The sequence below is a fragment of the Bidens hawaiensis genome, unplaced genomic scaffold (assembly GCF_021521415.1).
Source record: "Bidens hawaiensis isolate Kalapana, Puna unplaced genomic scaffold, B.hawaiensis_p1.1 tig00123571_1, whole genome shotgun sequence".
Taxonomy (NCBI): Eukaryota; Viridiplantae; Streptophyta; class Magnoliopsida; order Asterales; family Asteraceae; genus Bidens; species Bidens hawaiensis.
Window position 1 is genome coordinate 1 of NW_027504825.1, and position 18,540 is coordinate 18,540.

At 34.0% G+C, this 18,540-nt stretch overlaps 1 protein-coding gene across 1 annotated transcript; it reads right to left on the reverse strand.

Moving 5' to 3' along the window:
• Positions 1-8,537: 8,537 nt before the first annotated feature.
• LOC143608294 (uncharacterized) lies at positions 8,538-9,062 on the reverse strand. Its single transcript, XM_077083365.1, has one exon. It carries the CDS (start codon positions 9,060-9,062, stop codon positions 8,538-8,540), a length of 525 nt encoding a protein of 174 aa, XP_076939480.1.
• Positions 9,063-18,540: the final 9,478 nt, after the last annotated feature.

Genomic DNA, 18,540 nt, shown 5'->3' on the forward strand with positions numbered 1-18,540 from the left:
AAGTGTGTTTTGTGTATATGCGTTCGTATGAGTTTTTATAGCCGAATTTGGGCCGAAAATAATATTGAACAAGGTTGCTACATTCTGGAATTGATATAGATGGTTTTCGAACACAAATTAAGCATTCAGAAATTTTTTTGGAATTTTTGGAAATCTTTTGGGATAAACGAACGATTTTTAGGCTATATATAGCAGGAAAAATGAATTTTTATAAATTAATAAACCAGTAAATAATTCAAAAAATATTTTTATAAAAATCTACATATTTTAATTGATAAGTGGCTAAATTTTCATAAATTAATGATTAACGGTTAATTAATTATACCAATTTGAAAATTAAACAAATTCAATTCTGATAACAACCGGCAAGTTCACGATTAACGAACCTGCGGGAATATCAGAACACCAAGAGTGATCAAAAATCATATTTTTGGATTAATTAAGTAAACACGAACCTTTTATGAGAAACCTGGACAATCTGGATAGATTGTGCGCGCTTCTCCTCAAATCAAATTGAATAAACGGAAACGGGCTCCGTAGCGAATCTGAGCCTCAATGTGTGATCTTTCTTTATAACTTAATCATTTTATTTACCAACACATTTACCCAAGCTTACTTCCCCATAACTGTTTTCTGAACGCATAAATGAACAACTTGGCCCAGCTGGGAAAACTGGGAAACTGAGCCAAGTTTGGTTTTAAGTATTAGACATTGATCAGCATCACAATCTAAGCCTATTGACACATTCTAGGCGTACCAGCGATACCCAGATTAGATATACAGCCCAGTTTAGTATTGAGATTATAATACTATTAAAATATTAATATTATTATAAGGACTAGTGATAGCAAATCAAGTGAACTACGAGTTGACGCACTACTGTATACCACTAAACTGTGAGTTTCATGACCCCACTTTAAACTGCTTTACGAACTTTTGGGGTGAAAAACATGTTGATGCATATCTATATATACTCTAAATTGTTTGATGATAGGAATTATCTAAGTGCTAACACACGAAAGTCCCCACGATTATAGTGATTAACTTCGAGCCGGTGGCTTGTGAATAGTACTATTGGTTTGACAAACCCAAACGCAATCGGCCTGGTTGTCTAGCGCCGTTTGCACATGACCATACTTATACAAACAGGCTATATAGTGTTAGACATAGCTACCGGGGCATGTTGTGGGCGGAAAGGGGCCACAATAGTTGATTGAGCGTGGGAAATGGACGCATGCAGCACAGAAATTCAAGGCTTCACTGTAGCTTAGCATAATTACATCATAAACATACAAACAAATGTACTTGTGAATGTACATACATACATACTTGCGTATTCACAACTATGATTGTTGTACGCACAACTGATTTCTTGAAACTCGTGAAACTCACCGACTATTTGTAGTTGACCCCGTTTTAAACATGTTTTTCAGGTACTGGATTGGATTAGAAAATCAATGTGCTATGTGTTTGACTTGCGATCAATCCTGGGTGAATTGACGCAAGTGTGCTAGTAAGAAGTAAAGTCGCTTACGGACTTGATTTAGTTTGTATCACCTAGTTATAAACAAAGTTAGATCAATGTAAAATATTGTAAATTAGTTTGTATTGTTCTTTATAAAAAATGTGGTTGATACCAGAGGTGTCTGTTACATTCCCGTTTTACGCTTCCGCATTGTGCTAGTAGGGGTGTGACATTATGCAAGTAGACTGAAGGTCTAAAGCTAGATTGTAGATCTAGTTTTTAGTGAAATTTTATTCTCGTACTATAGGTTCGAGATAAAGAGCAGGCATTTGTCAGTGAGATAAATTGATATAGCAAAAGGTGAATGCACTCAACCTTTTTATAGTATGAATATGTTTCTGACGTAAATACGTCTATGTACTGTCTTTTTGAAAAGATATTTACTCTTTAAACTAAGATTGTTATCCATATGTAAAAGAGTTACGGAAGTATTTTCATGAGGGTTGGTTCAAATCCTATAAAACGTTTTGATACAAGGTAGTACTAAACACTCAGGCTAAAATAAACATGTGTCTGGATCCTTACATATATGTTCTGTAGTGGGCACACTACAGACATGCTAACCATGAAGCAAGTGACTGTCTCTAGGGTCAGTGAAGTCCGATTATGTGGTTTGTGCGTATGTTTAGTTCCGATGAGATGGGACTGAGACCCACTGAGTCGTTGAATGCTGTTGGTGTTGTGTCATAACGAATTGTGAAAACCTTTTATCGAGTCTGCGTGTTCACTAGCATATAGCTGACGTATTTTCAAACTGTTTTTTGGTAACCAGGAGTAAGGAATAGTGGTGAATATGCCAATGGAGATAGAAGATCACTAGGCATAGTATACAACTGGTGACTCAGCTAATTTTGTAATGATGCATATGTAAAACTTGTTTTTAAACAAGTAATTTTATAAAACAAAGCAGGGCATTTAATTCCCTATGTTATAAAAATAAATATTTTAAATTAACATTTTCCGCTGCAAACTTTCATAATTTGACAAAAGTGGTACCGACTGTGAGTCACATGCCTAGGCTCGGAGACGGGGTGTGACAAGAATTATGCTAAACACAAAAAAATACACTAATAAATTTGATTAAAAAACTTAAAAGTGCAAACTAATTTATTCACCTTTCAGTACAAAATTGTTTATATGCATCAAACAACTTTCTTTATCATGTGGGAAAAAAATTGTTAAAATATAATAAGTTTAAATATCTCTACTATAGATAACACACCGACCTCTTAAATTTTAAGAGGTACTTAACTTATTGCTTCAAGTACAACCCTTACTGCATCAATTTTCTAATTTCAAGGGCTTAATGTGTCTTTTCACCAACACATCACACGAAACAATTGATTTGGTAAATTGTATTTACACTATTTCCCCTTTATCTTTGTATTCTTTTTTTTTTTAAATTTAACCAATATTTTCTTTTCACCCAATCATCTTTCTTCACATATTCTTCAAATCTATTCTTTTTCCTATTTCATTTATATCTTGGAGTATATTATGTTTTTTTAAAAAATCAAGCATTCCGTTGTAACGTTCTTATTTTTATCTACGTTTTGATATAAATTTTATTCAAAACCAAGGTATGGATTATAAAGTACAAGTCATGACTGTATATATTTACAAGTCCTTAAAGCATAAAAAAATAATACTGTTTTTTATTTTCTTTTTTTAATCTTAATTTTGTAGGTTTATTTACCTTAATTTACTTAAAATTACTTAATTAATAGGTGAACAAAATATGTGATGAATGTACCTGTTCCCTCCAACTCTACGGTTACCAACTCAAATCAAATCAAATCCTTTTTAGCGTTTGATGCGATGTAACCGAAGATCGAAGAATCCTCAATTGGATTAATCAAATTACAAGATCACATAATCAAGTTAAGTTAAGGTCAATATTAAATATAGCTTTAGTCTGATTTGATGAAGTCCAGTACGGATGAAGAGTAGGTTTTTGTTTTTATGGGTTTTGTATTTAGTTTTATCGATTGCATTCTGTGATTAGTTACATGTATTCATTGTTCTACAAACACACAATAATTAATTGATATATGCCACTATTTCATAATGTATTTGATTACTAATTATTTTTCAATATCATATGCACAGCCATTACAAGTCAAATCAAAGGACTTGTGGAGTTTTAGTACAGAAATGAGACAAATTCTAATGAAAGATGAGATGAAGACACTGTAAGTCTATAATCAAACTTGAATAATTCTTGAATGTCATCACTCTTTTTCATCATTTGATTGTTATTGATAATGATAACAATCTATTTATGCAATAAACAATTAATGACATTTAAAATATTTCTTTCAGGCGTATTGGGGTTCAATAACTGGTCTTGATTGAGAACAGCAAACAATGTGTCAGTTGTTTATATGGTGGCTAGGTCTTTGAGGTTTTCGGATCACCAAACAAAAAGGTTGTTATACATTTGGGGATTAGTGTTAGTTGTTCATTCGCTCATACATACACTTTAATTGTTGTTTGTTCCTTCAACTTAATATTATACATTAAATTATGAGATTTGTATAATGAAGGGGTATCAACAATTAGTGGCAGCTGCCTGCTAATTGGATTGGCAAAAAGACATGATTGTAAATCAAGTTATATGAACTGTTATAGATTTTGATTAAAAAAAATAAAGTGAATACATGGAAAGAGATAGGGGTGAGTATAATCTATAGACAGATTTGTTTGAATGAGATATAAAGCATACATTCTTCATATTCAGCCATACATTTTGAATTCATCTTAAGTGAGTTTTGAGGTTTGACCCCTGTTTCCACCTTTTTTTACTAAGTTTTTAACAGTCTAATTAAATTACTTTTGAACATTTTAGTTCAGATATTTGTAGAATTGTTGCTTGGATACATGACAATGCACGTGTATCATTTTCCTGAATTGAAATAGAAGGAACTGATCATACTGTTTATAATCAGTGACTTTATCCTTTCATTGTTTGATTTTATTATTATGTTGTAATGAGATTGTCTTATTTTATTTTGTGTGGTGTTTTGCTGACATGAACTAATGCCGTGAACATTTTGATATTTCTTGCCTGACTTGAATAGCCCATGCAATCTTATTTTAGGTTATATGTATCCTTAATCCTTGTCATTAAGTTTTGATCTACTTTGGGACTCACATAATCTTAATATGCATTAAACATAAAAATTAAATATTGCAAAACAGTTTTAAACATGTGGCACAGTTGCTTAATTTTTTATATTACAGATCCCAATACTGTAATCGTATAAATGATAAAACGAAAGGAAAGAAAGAAATGCAGAGAAGAGAGAAAATTTATTGCTCTGGAATCAAAGTTACAACCAAATGAAAGCCAACAAACTATATATATACACTAACACATGCGCCGCATATGTTGGTCGCATAACATATGCGGCTCATGTGTTGAAAACATATATGCGCTCACCTCCCCCCCCCCCCCCTCAAGTTGGAGATTGAGAAAACCCCAACTTGCGCAAAAGCTCATGAAAATGAGGCCTTGTTAAGCTCTTGGTGAATAAATCAGCAAGCTGGTCAGCAGTCTTCATATGTATCAAATTGATGAGACCCTCTTATAATTTTTCTCAAACAAAATGGCAATCAATCTCGATATGCTTTGTTCGTTCATGAAAGACCGGATTCTTGGCAATGTAAATTGCAGCTTGGCTGTCACACTTAAGATTAACTGGAGAAACATTAGGAACATTAAACTCAGTAAGGAGTCCAGTTAACCATGCAAGCTCAGCTGTAACATGATGAAGTGATCGATACTCAACCTCAGCAGAACTTAAGGAAATAGTGGGTTGTTTCTTAGACTTCCAAGAAATTGGAGAACCTCCAAGAGAAACATAAAACCCGTTGACCGATCTTCGTGTATTAGGAAATGCCACCGAATCAGAATCATAGAAAGCCTGTAATTCAAAAGAGGGATTGTTGTTGAAAAATAACACCTGAGATAAAGTTCCCTTCACATAAGAAAGAGTATGAAGAGCCACATTCCAATGAGGAAACCACGGAGCTTGCGTGAAATGACTTAAGAACTGAATAGCAAAAGCAACATCAGGTCTTGTGTGGGTAAGATAATTGTGTTTACCAACAAGTTTCCTGTATCGTAAAGGTTCAACAATAACAAGTCGTCGTGAACTTGCAGCTGTAAATGATGAGGTAAAGGAGAACCGATGATAGGAAGATTAGAAGTGTCAAATTCTGCAAGCATGTCTTTGGCAAATTTACGTTGACACATGATGACACCCTTAGAGGTATAAAGAACCTCCATTCCTAGAAAATAATTGAGTATCCCCAGATCTTTAATCTTGAAGGAAAAATCCAGAAAAGATTTAAGATCATTAATCTCTTCCAAACTATTTCCAGTAACCAGAATGTCATCAACATAGACAGCGACATAAACGACAGATGAACCCATGGATTTGGAAAACAAAGAGTGATCATTCTGAGAACCGATATACCCTCTTGTCTTCAAAGCAGATGACAATTTCCCTTATCATTGTCGAGAAGCCTATTTTAAACCATATAAGGATTTCTGAAGTTTAAGAAATTGATGATTTGGAAGCTCCATACCAGGTGGTGGTAGCATATAAATGTCTTCATCCAAATCCCCATGAAGAAAAGCATTATGTACATCAAGCGGAAAAAGAGGCCAACTTCGTTTCGTAGCCACAACAACTAGACTTCGAATGGTGGTCATCTTAATAACAGGAGAAAAAGTCTCATTATAATCAATCCCTTGCTTTTAAGTATCTCCTTTGACCACTAAACATTCTTTACAACGTTCAACAGTGCCATCTGATGGTGTTTAATTTTAAACACCCATTTGCTCTTAATAGCCTTCTTTCCAGAAGGAAGATCAACAACAGCACAAGTATTAGTATTCTCAAGAGCCTGAAACTCTGCTTTCATGGCATCTTGCCATGCAAGAATAGTTGTAGCTTCTTTGTACGAAGTAGGCTCATGTAATTCAGAGATAGCTGTGATGAGAGTTCGACTAGAATGAAGGAGTTGAAAAGAAGAACAAGACAAAGAAGAGGAGCATGAATTAGTGATAGTATGAAAACAATGGTGAGAAGAATAACAATGATTACAGACATAATCATTCAAATAAGAAGGAGGAAAAGAAATTCTGGAAGACCTTCTAACGGGTGGATCATTAGAAAGAGGAACATGAATATCAGATACAGCGGAAGAATTAGGAATGGAATCGGGAATTGAATTAGAAAAGGAAGCAGAGAAAGGATCATCAAAGAATTGATTGATAATATCAATGGATGGAAAAATAAAGCTTTCTTTGGAGTTTATGATTTAAGGGAATAAAGCTTCAAAGAAAATAACATCCCTTGATATGATGATCTTATTTGTGTCAAGATCATATAAAAGATAAGCGTTTTTACCAAGAGGCTATCCCAGGAAAATACAAGGAACAGCCCGTGGTTTGATTTGTCTCTTCCATGACTCAAAGTAGAAGGGTAAGCAAGGCAACCAAAAGACTTCATGTGATCATAGGAAGGAATTTTTCCTATTAAAACCTCATAAGAGGTTTTATTGTGAAGGATCTTAGTGGGAAATCGATTGATTAATGTGTAGCTGTGAAAACACTGTCACCCCCAAAACTGAACAGGAAGTTTAGATTGAAACATTAAGGCTCTCGATGTTTCAAGCAAATGTTTATGCTTTTGTTCAACAACACCATTTTGTTGGGGAACAGCAATACAAGTTGTCTGATGAATAATGCCTTTACTTAATAAGTAAGCACATTGAACTAATCCAATCGCTAGTTCAAAAGCCTTATCAGATCGAATGCATTTGACAGTGGTGCCAAATTGATTGCTAACCATTTCAATGAAAGATTGAAGAATAGGAAAAAGCATTGCTTTTAGTGGAAAGAAAATGTGTCCAAGTGGTTCTGCTATAATCATCCACAATGGTTAAAAAATATCTGAAGCCATTATAAGTAGCTGTATGATAAGGCCCCCAAACATCAATATGAATTAGCTCAAAAATTTTTCTAGTAGATGTAGAGCTAATAGGAAAAGATAATTTATGTTGTCTTGCCTTAGGACAAATATCACAATGTTCGATAGACTTGTAAGATGAATTAGAAATGAAAGATAATTGTTTCAATTTGTAAACTAGCAAATGTCCCAGACGATTATGCCAAGTTTCAACGATTACAGCAGAGTTACAAGATTTATTGAAAAGAAAAGAATTAGTAGCAAAAGTCTTGGTGGCTTCAAGAAGATAAAGTCCATTGAGCATTTCACCAAGAACCAGATGGCTCTTCAGAAAAGGGGCCTGTAAAACACAATTGTGTTTAGAGAAAAGAACAGTACCATCAGTATCAGAACATAATCTTGAAACAGAAAGGAGATTATTTTTAAAACATGGTACCAAAAGAACTTTGGACAAAGAAAGTTTATCAGTTAAAGGAAAAATCCCTTACTGATGAACAGTAACACTGGTTCCATTAGGAAGAGTGATGAAAATTGGATTTGTAGAAAGGAAACGCTTGAAAACAAATTTTGATCATGACACATATGATCATTTGCACCAGTGTCAATAATCCATTGTGAAGAAGAATTAGAAGACATGATACCTCGAAAAGAATCATAATTAATGGTTGTAGCATTGTTAGCAGCAAAAGAATTAGAAATCCCAGGTTGAAGTTTGTTTTGTTGCAACAAAACCATCAAGTAATGATACTATTGTTGAGTTATTCCTTGCTTATCAGAATGTTTTTGACCACTTTGTCCTTGTTCTTCAGCAAGATTAGCAAACTTCTTTCCTTAAGTAAATTTATAATCCTTTGGAAAACCAATCAACTTATAACATTTTCTACCGAATGCCCATTCCTTTTACAGTGAGTACACACCAGAGTTCTTCTATCTTCTCTAGTTCCACCACAGACCAGTCCTCCAGTATTAGCATGCATAGAAGTAGAGGATGTGGTGAAATCAATGGTGGTGGTGGTGGTGTGAATTTCTCTCTATTTTTCATCTTGTATCAAGATCCCATAAGCACAATCGATAGAGGGAAGAGGCTGCATCATCAAAATATTGCTTCTGATCATGTCATAGTTTGGATTCAGTCCAACAAGAAACTGAATTAACCTTTGATCTTCCTCTCTTTTGGCAAAAGCATGAGCAGCCCCACATGTGCAAGAAGGAATGGAATTGACAGCATTCAACTCGTCCCGATAGGACTTCATCTTAGCAAAATAAGTAACAATGTCACTACTTCCTTGGGAGATTTGACAGAGATTCTTTTGAAGTTGATAGACTCTAGCACCACTTGGTTGTCCATATCTAGATTTAAGCTCGTTCCAAAGAGTTTGAGCTGTTTCAGCATACAGAACACTATCACGAATATTGTGATTAAGAGTGTTGAGAATCCAAGATATCACCATATCATTACACCTTTGCCAGAGGGCAAGATGTGCTTGATTAGCCGGCATAGGGACGGTGTTATTAATGAACCCAAATTTGTTCTTAGCGGGCAGAGCAATAGACATTGCTCGTTTCTAGGCTCCATGGCCATTCCCATTAAAAAATTTTGAGACCAGTATCATGCCAGGATGATCGGGTGGATGAAGATAAATGGGATTAGACGAATCAATCCTGAGATTTTGAGAGAAAGAAGTGTTAGGGACTTCCATAAAGGAGACTTATGCGCTGAGAATCAAGAACGAACAAAAGATAAATAACAAAGAAACTTATGCGCCACATAACATATGCGGCGCATATGTTGGATATGTAGACATATGCGGGAAAGAGATATGCACTAGACTTATGCGGCACATATATCTAAGACATTTGCGTTGGAATAAATAGAAACAAATATTGACATTTTGGATTGGATTTTGAGGATGAAACTTTGTAGGGTTTAACATGAAAGTATAAGGACCAATCGGTGAAAGTTTGAAGAAATTTTGACGGTTAAAAACCCGAGAAAGAGACAAAAGAGATGAAAAAGAAGGAACTTACGGAAGAAAAGAGAAGAAAACCAGCTGAAAAGGAGTAACAACCTGAATATTGATCAAAAGATCAAGAATCCAGAGAAAACAGCTGACAAAGAAAGAAAAAACCGGAGAAAAAGACGAAAATCCGGTTTAAAATGAAGAGCAGGCCTTAATAACCATGCTCTGATACCATGTAATCGTATAAACGATAACACAAAAGGAAAGAAAGAAATCCAGAGAAGAGAGAAAATTTATTGCTTTGTAATCAAAGTTACAACCAAATGAAAGCAAACAAACTATATATATACACTAACACATGTGTCGCATATGTTGGGCGCATAACATATGCGGCGCATATGTTGAAAACACATGCGCTCACAAATACACACATAGTTTGGGTGGAAGCAAGATTGAAGGGTTTGAGATAAATTGAAGCAGGTGAGTTTTATTAGCATTCTTTGTTTTTATATGAAATTGTTCGTATTTCTTATTGTATTTTATAAATAGGGTGTTAAACGAAGGTGTTCATGGATCCAACCCAACACGAACTTGGAAAGTTTGCACAAAACCGACCATAACCTGAGAATCGTTTTAATACACGTGAACTCAAACATGGCCCGGATATTTGGGGGTTCACTTGTTTGAGCCGAAAATTCTTTACTTTTTAGTACTTTCATTTAAAAAAAATACAAATTTTTGTAAAACAATTTCATTTTAGTTATAAATGTTTCGCTTATTTTCATTTTAGTTTTAACTTTTTCGCATGATAGTAGTAACGTTCCAATTTTATTTAAGATATAACACATTTAAAAAAATGAAATAAAAAGTAAATTGGTTTAACGGGTAACCCAGCGAATCTGTTGGGTTGACCTGAAACTGACTACAAAACCCAAACCTGTGAATTTTGTGTTACGTTTATTTCGTGTCAGAATTTCACACTTATAATAGGGTTTCTGTAAAACTATGTTTATCATCAAAATTTTCCCAACTTCATAATCAAGTCTATTTTATACGTAAGAGATAATGATTTTGCTGATGAATGCTTTGCTGCTGATTTGTGCTTAATGCTACTGTTCCCTCAGTTGGAAAACTGCTATTACCGGTGAAAATAGTTGCTATTGTTTCTGCTGTATACAATTTTCTGCCCACACGCGGTATGGCTTGCTATTTTTTTTTTGTTTGTTTGTTTGTAGCTTGCATGACTTTTTTTTTTTTTTTTTTTTTACAACTAATCTATGTTCTTGAGTAACAATATATGTTTTCTTTTGTTTTGTCTGTTTGTAGAAGAGATCAATATAGGAGGGGCTAATTTTTAGGTAATTGTCTTTATAAGATCCAAACTCAACTACGTTTGTTGTTGTAACTTGAAGAGTAATGTTATGATATTAGTGATATAAGTAATAAACAAGTAGCAAGGTACATGTTAGATGTTGGATCTCCACATAATCCTAAATCAATTTTTACCAATGTCACTAGAACATTAAAATAATATTTGTTGTTTATAATGCAAAGAAAACAAATAGTCAAATACTAATGTCATTGTGACATCATTAAACTTGACAACTAGACGAGTATTTAACTAAACTACCAATATGATCGCCTAAACTTCGAACACTTTTTGTCATAAATTTTTAAAATAAGATATTCTAGAAATTAAAAAAATTCTTTAAAAGATTTACGCAGATGGTTTTACATCTGTTTTTACATCTAAAATAAAATAGATTTTTCGATTTTTTTTGTTTGGGTTTCTTCTAAGGGAGTTGAGGCAAGCATTTTAGGATAATCTGGTATGATGGCATTTAAAGGAATATCACTGCTACAAAAGAAATTCCTGAAGCAGAAAATGGTATTGTAGATGCTTAATTGCCCTGTAGTGGAGTAGCTAGCCATTGAAGATGTTATTTATTTTTTTCTTTTTTTTAGTACAACAGCTTATTGATGGAGTCGATGCAATTATTTGGTAGACTGTGAAAGAGCAATAGTTGATATATGTCTAAAGGTCAATTAAAAACAAATACCTTCACTATCAATGACAAGTAGAGTGTTAAATTCATAGGGAATCAGTGGAAAATGCTAATTAAGTTCAATTCTTAATGACTAGTTATACTAAGCAGACAAACAATGTCAAGCGATTTATAAGATTTGTTAAACGAAAAGACTATTAATTTGATTAGTAAACAATTATGAAATGGTATCCAATCTCCAGGTTTCATGTTTTGAAGAAAATTGGATTGACAATTAAACGTATTGGATTATAATCTTTGTTTGATCAATAAACCAAAAGACTAAATGTTTGACTATGTTGATTATCAGAACTTAATCCGAATGATTGACACGGCTAAACAATAATATAATTTATTGTTAATTTTAGGTATAGATGAATTCTTAGTACTATGGTTAAAGATGGTTAGGTCAATGACACTAATAACTCAATCCTAATTGTTGATGACCACAAATCGTTTAACAGATAAACTGTATATCATTCGATTACATACAAACACTTTCAAGCACACAAACAAAATCCAAAAGTAAGGTTTAGAGTACCAATAATTCAACAAACAACTTAACCCCACACCCGGAGATGGTTACGAGCGAATTACCCTTGCATATGCATCTTCTTTAACTCTATTGATTCTTCAACGGATGATAATGGTGATTGGGATGTGTTTGGATGGTGGAAACAGGCTCCAAAATCGTCCAATTATGTTAGGTTATGAACGATAGGCGTTTTAGCGTTTATCCGAGCTTAAATAATGAACAAAAACAAAAAATTTGTGGTTTTCTGTCCATACGACCGTAGCCTACGGTCAGTGGCCACTACTTGACGGTGCAGACTCCACCATACTATTTTGCCCATAACTTTTTCGTTATAGCTCCGTTTTACGCCCCGTTTTGGGCCACGTCTTCGTCTTCAAGTTCTCTATCATTCCACATAATAAAATCTTCATTTTCACTCCGCTCACATGTAAACATAAAATCACTTAAAGTAATCGTATCCAAGACATATAAATACACAAAACATACGATATAACTTACTTAACACACATTATTCCACCCACACATCAGTAGTCTTTGGAGGTTTACTGTTATGCTCTATTCATTAGGGAAATTCAAACCAGTAAAATCTTTGTTTGATAAACCAACATAAATAGATACCACACTGTAAATTTTCATCGCCCCCACATCATCGTGCGAGGTTTTTACTAGTATTATTAAAATTACCAACAGTCTATGCCACAAAATTTGGTTATATTATTCTCGATATGTTGATATTGACCAAAATAAATATATATATTGTTTCTTATTATAAACTATTATAAAATTATAAACATATTTTATGCATATGACGAACATAAATTAAAGTCCTAAAGTAAAAAAAAAAATAACCCTTATGTATCGGTTTCAAGGGTTGTTTTAAGGTTTCGCAAGTCCTGAACCAAAGGAGGATTAAACCGACAAAAATAAAATATAATAGAAAGTTGTCGGAGTCTAAATAGAAAAAAACTCCATCGCTAGAAGACGTATCTCAAATATCGAATCAACAACTTGTTGAACTGACAAGCTTTGATTTATGGTTGGTGTTAGCAGAGGCTATAAAAGCAAGGTTTTAATGAGCACATAGAGACATATAACGAGAAAATATGAGATTTCATTAATTAGCTGTGTATTATACAATGAGATACAATTAGATATATACATAGGAGAAGATAACTTAAAGAAAATGTGTAATCTATATTAGGTATTGATAACCACACTAATATATTTTTAGAACAATAATAAAAATTAATTATGTATTAAACTTTTGGATAAACTAACAACGATGCATCAACAACTAACAAATAATAATATGATATAATACTATTCTAAATGTCTTAATATCAGGAACAAATCTATTGTAATGCTTTATCAACCTAATGAAATAATTGTCCAAAATTTAAAGCGAACTAACAGCGAAACTCTAAATATAGTTTCTTAAATAAAATATAACTTTTATTAGGTAATCTTGAATGCTCAAAAACAAATTAGCACTACTTAGAAAAATTTAAGCTATGAATCCTTACCTCCACTTCTTATGTTTTTATATTCAATTGTTATAAACCCATTAGTTTCATATACATTGGAAGCTCCTCACGTTATTAAAATATCAAATCAATTGACTTTCTGTTGAATTCCTATTCTAACAATAATATTGAATTTAGCTTGAAGTCATGCGATAGATTATTTAGTTGTACTCATTATCGCATGTTTCGATATATGTTACGAAAATATATTTGCTATGAGTTATGTGAATAAGATTATCTGTATTTGGATACCCTGAGTTCGGCTCTCGTGGAGTGTCCCACGAGCATGTTGTTGCGGCATCAACAACATGTGCACCACCCGTGACGATGAGACCAGTTCACAACGTCTCTTAAGTACAAGTGGTACATATGTCTATTAGGAGGCGTATGGATAGATCCTATGATGTTGGTACATGGAGCTATTAATTCTAAAAAAAACCACTTTCAAAACCCATAATACAAACTTTTATTTTTGATTTAGACCCTATAAAATTGGAGGCTAGCCTTGGCCTTATTTGGCTTACCGATGAAAGTACCCTAAGGTTGATTTATCAAACGACTTACTCCTAATCCTAGATGCGATGTTGGTACATGGAGCGCTTTTGATGGATAAGTATGTTCCTAGGTAATCATTTGTCGATGGTACCAAAAGTTTTTTGGGGAATGCAATAAGTTTGTTATATTTCTTTGTCGACATTGTTAGTATACATCTAACAACTTATGTAGAGTTCTTTTGTTTTATCCTACATGGCTACGTCTAAGTCACTCCTTTTCCGTGTTTACATTACTTATAATATCTCAACACGAAAAGTACCTTTTACAGATACCAAAAAAATAAGAAACAAACGATTAATTTACCCAACCAACTATACTTGAAAAAGATTGAATCAAAATTCATGATATCTTTGTCTTTCTTTTTCCTTTTTTTTTTTTTGTAATTATATATAGATATATTATTTTTTGAGGAATATATAGGTTTTAAGGGGGAGTGCATATCTAATTCAGGGAATTTAAAATTAGTTTTAACGAAAAAATAATTATTTGAATATTGATAATTATCTTTCATCTTTATGTGTGTAAATGTCATTACGTCAATAAAATTGATTAACTAGAAACAAAAAACTCAAACCATTAAAGCCGTGGAAGTTGATGATCTTAAACTCACCTTGCCCTGCTTGTTTGAATTGAGCAAATGGTACCGGGTACTAATAGGTACTCATTTTTTGAGGTTTCGAGATCAGTATGGTTCAGTATCGCTAGGCTACCAAATTTTTTGTGTTCGATACCGTACCGAGTATTTTCGGTATCAGCACCGGTATTTGTTTTTGGGGATTTTTAATATCGGTATTACCGGACCAGCACAATCATCCCTACTATAGAGGGGGTGTAAGCAATAGTAAATGAGAGATGGTTATTAGTAAGAATGAATCGGCTAAACACGACTGCTAGCCCAAAAGGTAGATTTAGAGTGAATCTTTTTTGGCATTGTTTTCTTTTGCTTTGATCGCAACTTCATTTGGTATTCCTTTTATAAGTCCCCCTTTTATACCTAACGCTTGGATAGTACAACATAGATTTGTCGTCTAGGCGTCTAGCGCACTCCTGTTGTCATTTAATTTGAAATAAATGAAACACCTTTGCTCGAGCATACAGCCAAAAACAGCTGTCTCCCATTGTATTCGAATACTGCTATCAAAGCGTGCTCAACTTGCTTTTAAGAGCAATGGTTAAGTAATTTGAAGAATATTCATTTAGAGATTTGCTCGAAACCAAGTATACTCGAGAGAAGAACTTAGGATTTTCTTAAGTTCTTTTGAGATATTTCATAACTGTGCTCGAATATATCTGTGCTCGATACTGTTACCTAACCACAATTTCAAATTTTAATTCACACACGAATAATCACACATGCTTGTTCACAAAGCCATACTCGAGACCATTATTCAACAAGCACTTAACACACTCATTTCAAGTGATATTGTTAGTATGCTCAAGAACACTTAGACAAATTATCAAATATACCCTAAAAGCTTATGTGCTCGAAGCACTTAGAAAAATACTCAGTCAATTAATCATACTCAAAACACATTCAAATGATCAACTCTACTCGAGCATACTTATGCAAATTTCCATTTAAGTACTTATGCTCGTAGAGTATACTCATGCTCGAAAACACTTAGAACATGTCAAAACTTGTGCTCGAATAGCCAAAATAATGAACAAGTCAGAATCTATGCTCGAAATATTTAGAAATGTTTTCAAGACATATCATTGTGCTCGAGGAGCAACAAAAACATGATATCTGGCCTTAAAGCTGTCAGGTACATCAGTGATCCTATCTAGGCCCTATATTCATGTTGATCTACCGTCTCCCCTTTTTCATCAGACACCATTTTCTCATGTGTGTCCATTGGAGAGGACACTGTCTTGAAGTCTTGGCACTTGAATTTTGTAAGAATTTCTTGCACATACTTGGATTGATTTATGAATATTCCATCATTCTTCTGCTGCACTTGCAATCCAAGGAAGAAATTCATTTCTCCCATTGAGCTCATTTTATACTTTGATTTCATCACCTCTTCAAAGTCTTTGCACATTTGTTCATTAGTTGATCCAAATATAATGTCATCCACATACACTTGAACCAATAGTAGGTCTCTTTTCATTCTCTTGTAGTATAAAGTCTTGTCAATTGCTCCTCTAAAGAAACCATTATCCAGAGATGATTTGAGAGCTCATCATACCAAGCTCTAGGAGCTTGATGTAGTCCATACAAAGCTTTACCCAGTTGTACACCTTGTTTGGATAAGTTGGATCTTCAAATCCAGGAGGCTGAGTAACATAGACCACTTCATCAATTTTCCCATTTAGGAATGCAGACTTGACATTCAATTGATAAACCTTGATGTTCATAGATGCTGCATAGGCGAAGAAAATTCTAATGGCTTCCAATCTTGCAACTGGGGCAAAGACTTCTTCAAAGTCTATCGTTTTTTCCTATAAGCATCCTAAAGCCACTAGTCTTGCCTTATTCTCGATGACTATCCCTCTTTCATCCATTTTATTCCTAAAAACCCACTTGGTGCCTATTGCATACTTTCCTCTAGGTTTGTCTACCAAATCCCAAACTTGTAAGTCTCTAAATTGCGCCAACTCTTCTTGCATTGCTTCTACCAAACTGTTATCTTTTAAGGCTTGATTGATGTTCTTGGGTTCAACTTGGGAAAGAAAGAAAGCATAAAGGCAAATGTTTGCCCTTTCAAATGAACTTCTGGTCACCCGTTCATGCAGGTCACCAATGATGTTTTCAGAAGGATGATTTCTTTGAACAGATGTAGTCTGTACAATCTGATCTGCAGCAATTTCATCATCTAGGTTTGAAATGGTTAGATTAGGAACAATAACCTGTGGCTCTTCTTCAGTTCAGCAGGTTGGTTGTTTGTATGGCCAGATGTAGATGCTTCATTACTTCCAATTTTTAGTGAGTCAAAAAGTGATCGGAACCTATCTTCATGTATATTTGTCTCTTCTGACTGACTTTGCATCTAATCACTTTCCACTGCACTTGGACCATCATTTGAAATTTCAACTTCGGTATCAGGTCCAGCATATTCACTATCATCTAACCCTTTCATACTCTTTTCAAAGTTAAATTCCTTGTCTCCAGCACCTACCATTGAACATAGTCTGTCCAGATCAATTTGTATATGTTTTCCCTTTTCTTCCACATATGTCCTGAACAGACTTTCATCTATATCTTCACTGTAAATCTTGAATGACTTGATCAATTTCTCCAAATCAAACAACCATTTCGGTCCATCAACATTGTTAAAGTGATTTTCATTGATAATAATGTCTGAGGACTCAATGACACACATATGCTCTTTGACATAAACTCTATAAGCCTTTGATTATGATGAATAGCCCACAAAGAAGCATTCCAAAGATTTGGATTGGAATTTGTTGAGATAGTCTTTTGTGTTCAGTAGTTACAACCAAATGGCTTTAAGAACTTCATATAAGTCTTTCTTTTGAAAAGTATCTCATATGGAGTTTTGTTGTGAGTTTTGTTCAAAAGGACCCTGTTCTGCACATAGCATGCAGTATTGATAGCTTCAGCCCAAAAAGTCACTGGTAAGTATGCATCTGCTATCATGGTCCTTGCAGCTTCTATGAGTGTTCTGTTTCTTCTCCCTGCACCACCATTTTGTTCAGGTGTCCTAGGAGCACCAAATTGTTGAAAGATCCCTTTAGAAGTGCAGAACACATCCATAATTCCATTCTTAAACTCTATCCCATTATCACTTCTAATCACTTTCACTTTCTTACAAGTAGATTTTCCATTCTCAGCACACAATTTCTGATTAAATCAGCAGCAATCTTCCCTCCATTTTCATCACTGCCAAATGCAACTGGTCCTTCAAATTTTTATTCATAATTGACAAGTGCATTTCTATCACATGCCATGTGCCTGGAACATCCACTGTTCATATACCATATACCATTTCCATCAGTGGACTGTCCCTACACATACAAACATAAAATGATTAGTTACTTTCTGAAGTACAAACATCATTAGTTTGTACATCATAATCTTTTGAGACATCAACAGGAGGTGGAACCAGATCTTCATGCACAATCTCACATGAATCATCAGATTCATATCCATACTCCACCTTCACTTCACTTTTATCAACATTAATTTGTTCAATCACATGTTCTACTTTCTTGATCACAGAATCTTTTGTTTTCCATTTAAAGCATCTTGGTTCAAAACCTTGCTTGAGAAGATATTTTTCATCACCATTAAAAAAACCAGGTCTCTCTACACATTTTCCTTTGAAACTAGACCTCTTTCCTTTTACAGACCTGTCTGATTCACTGGAAGATTCATTCAACTTTAGGACAGCCTTCAGTCTTTTCTCTAACTTCATTTTGTTGGCTTCATCATCATCAGACTCCTTCTCATC

Coding starts and splice junctions, on each gene's coding strand:
- LOC143608294 (XM_077083365.1), bottom strand. CDS start 9,062: ATGTCTATTGCTCTGCCCGCTAAGAACAAATTTGGGTTCATTAATAAC.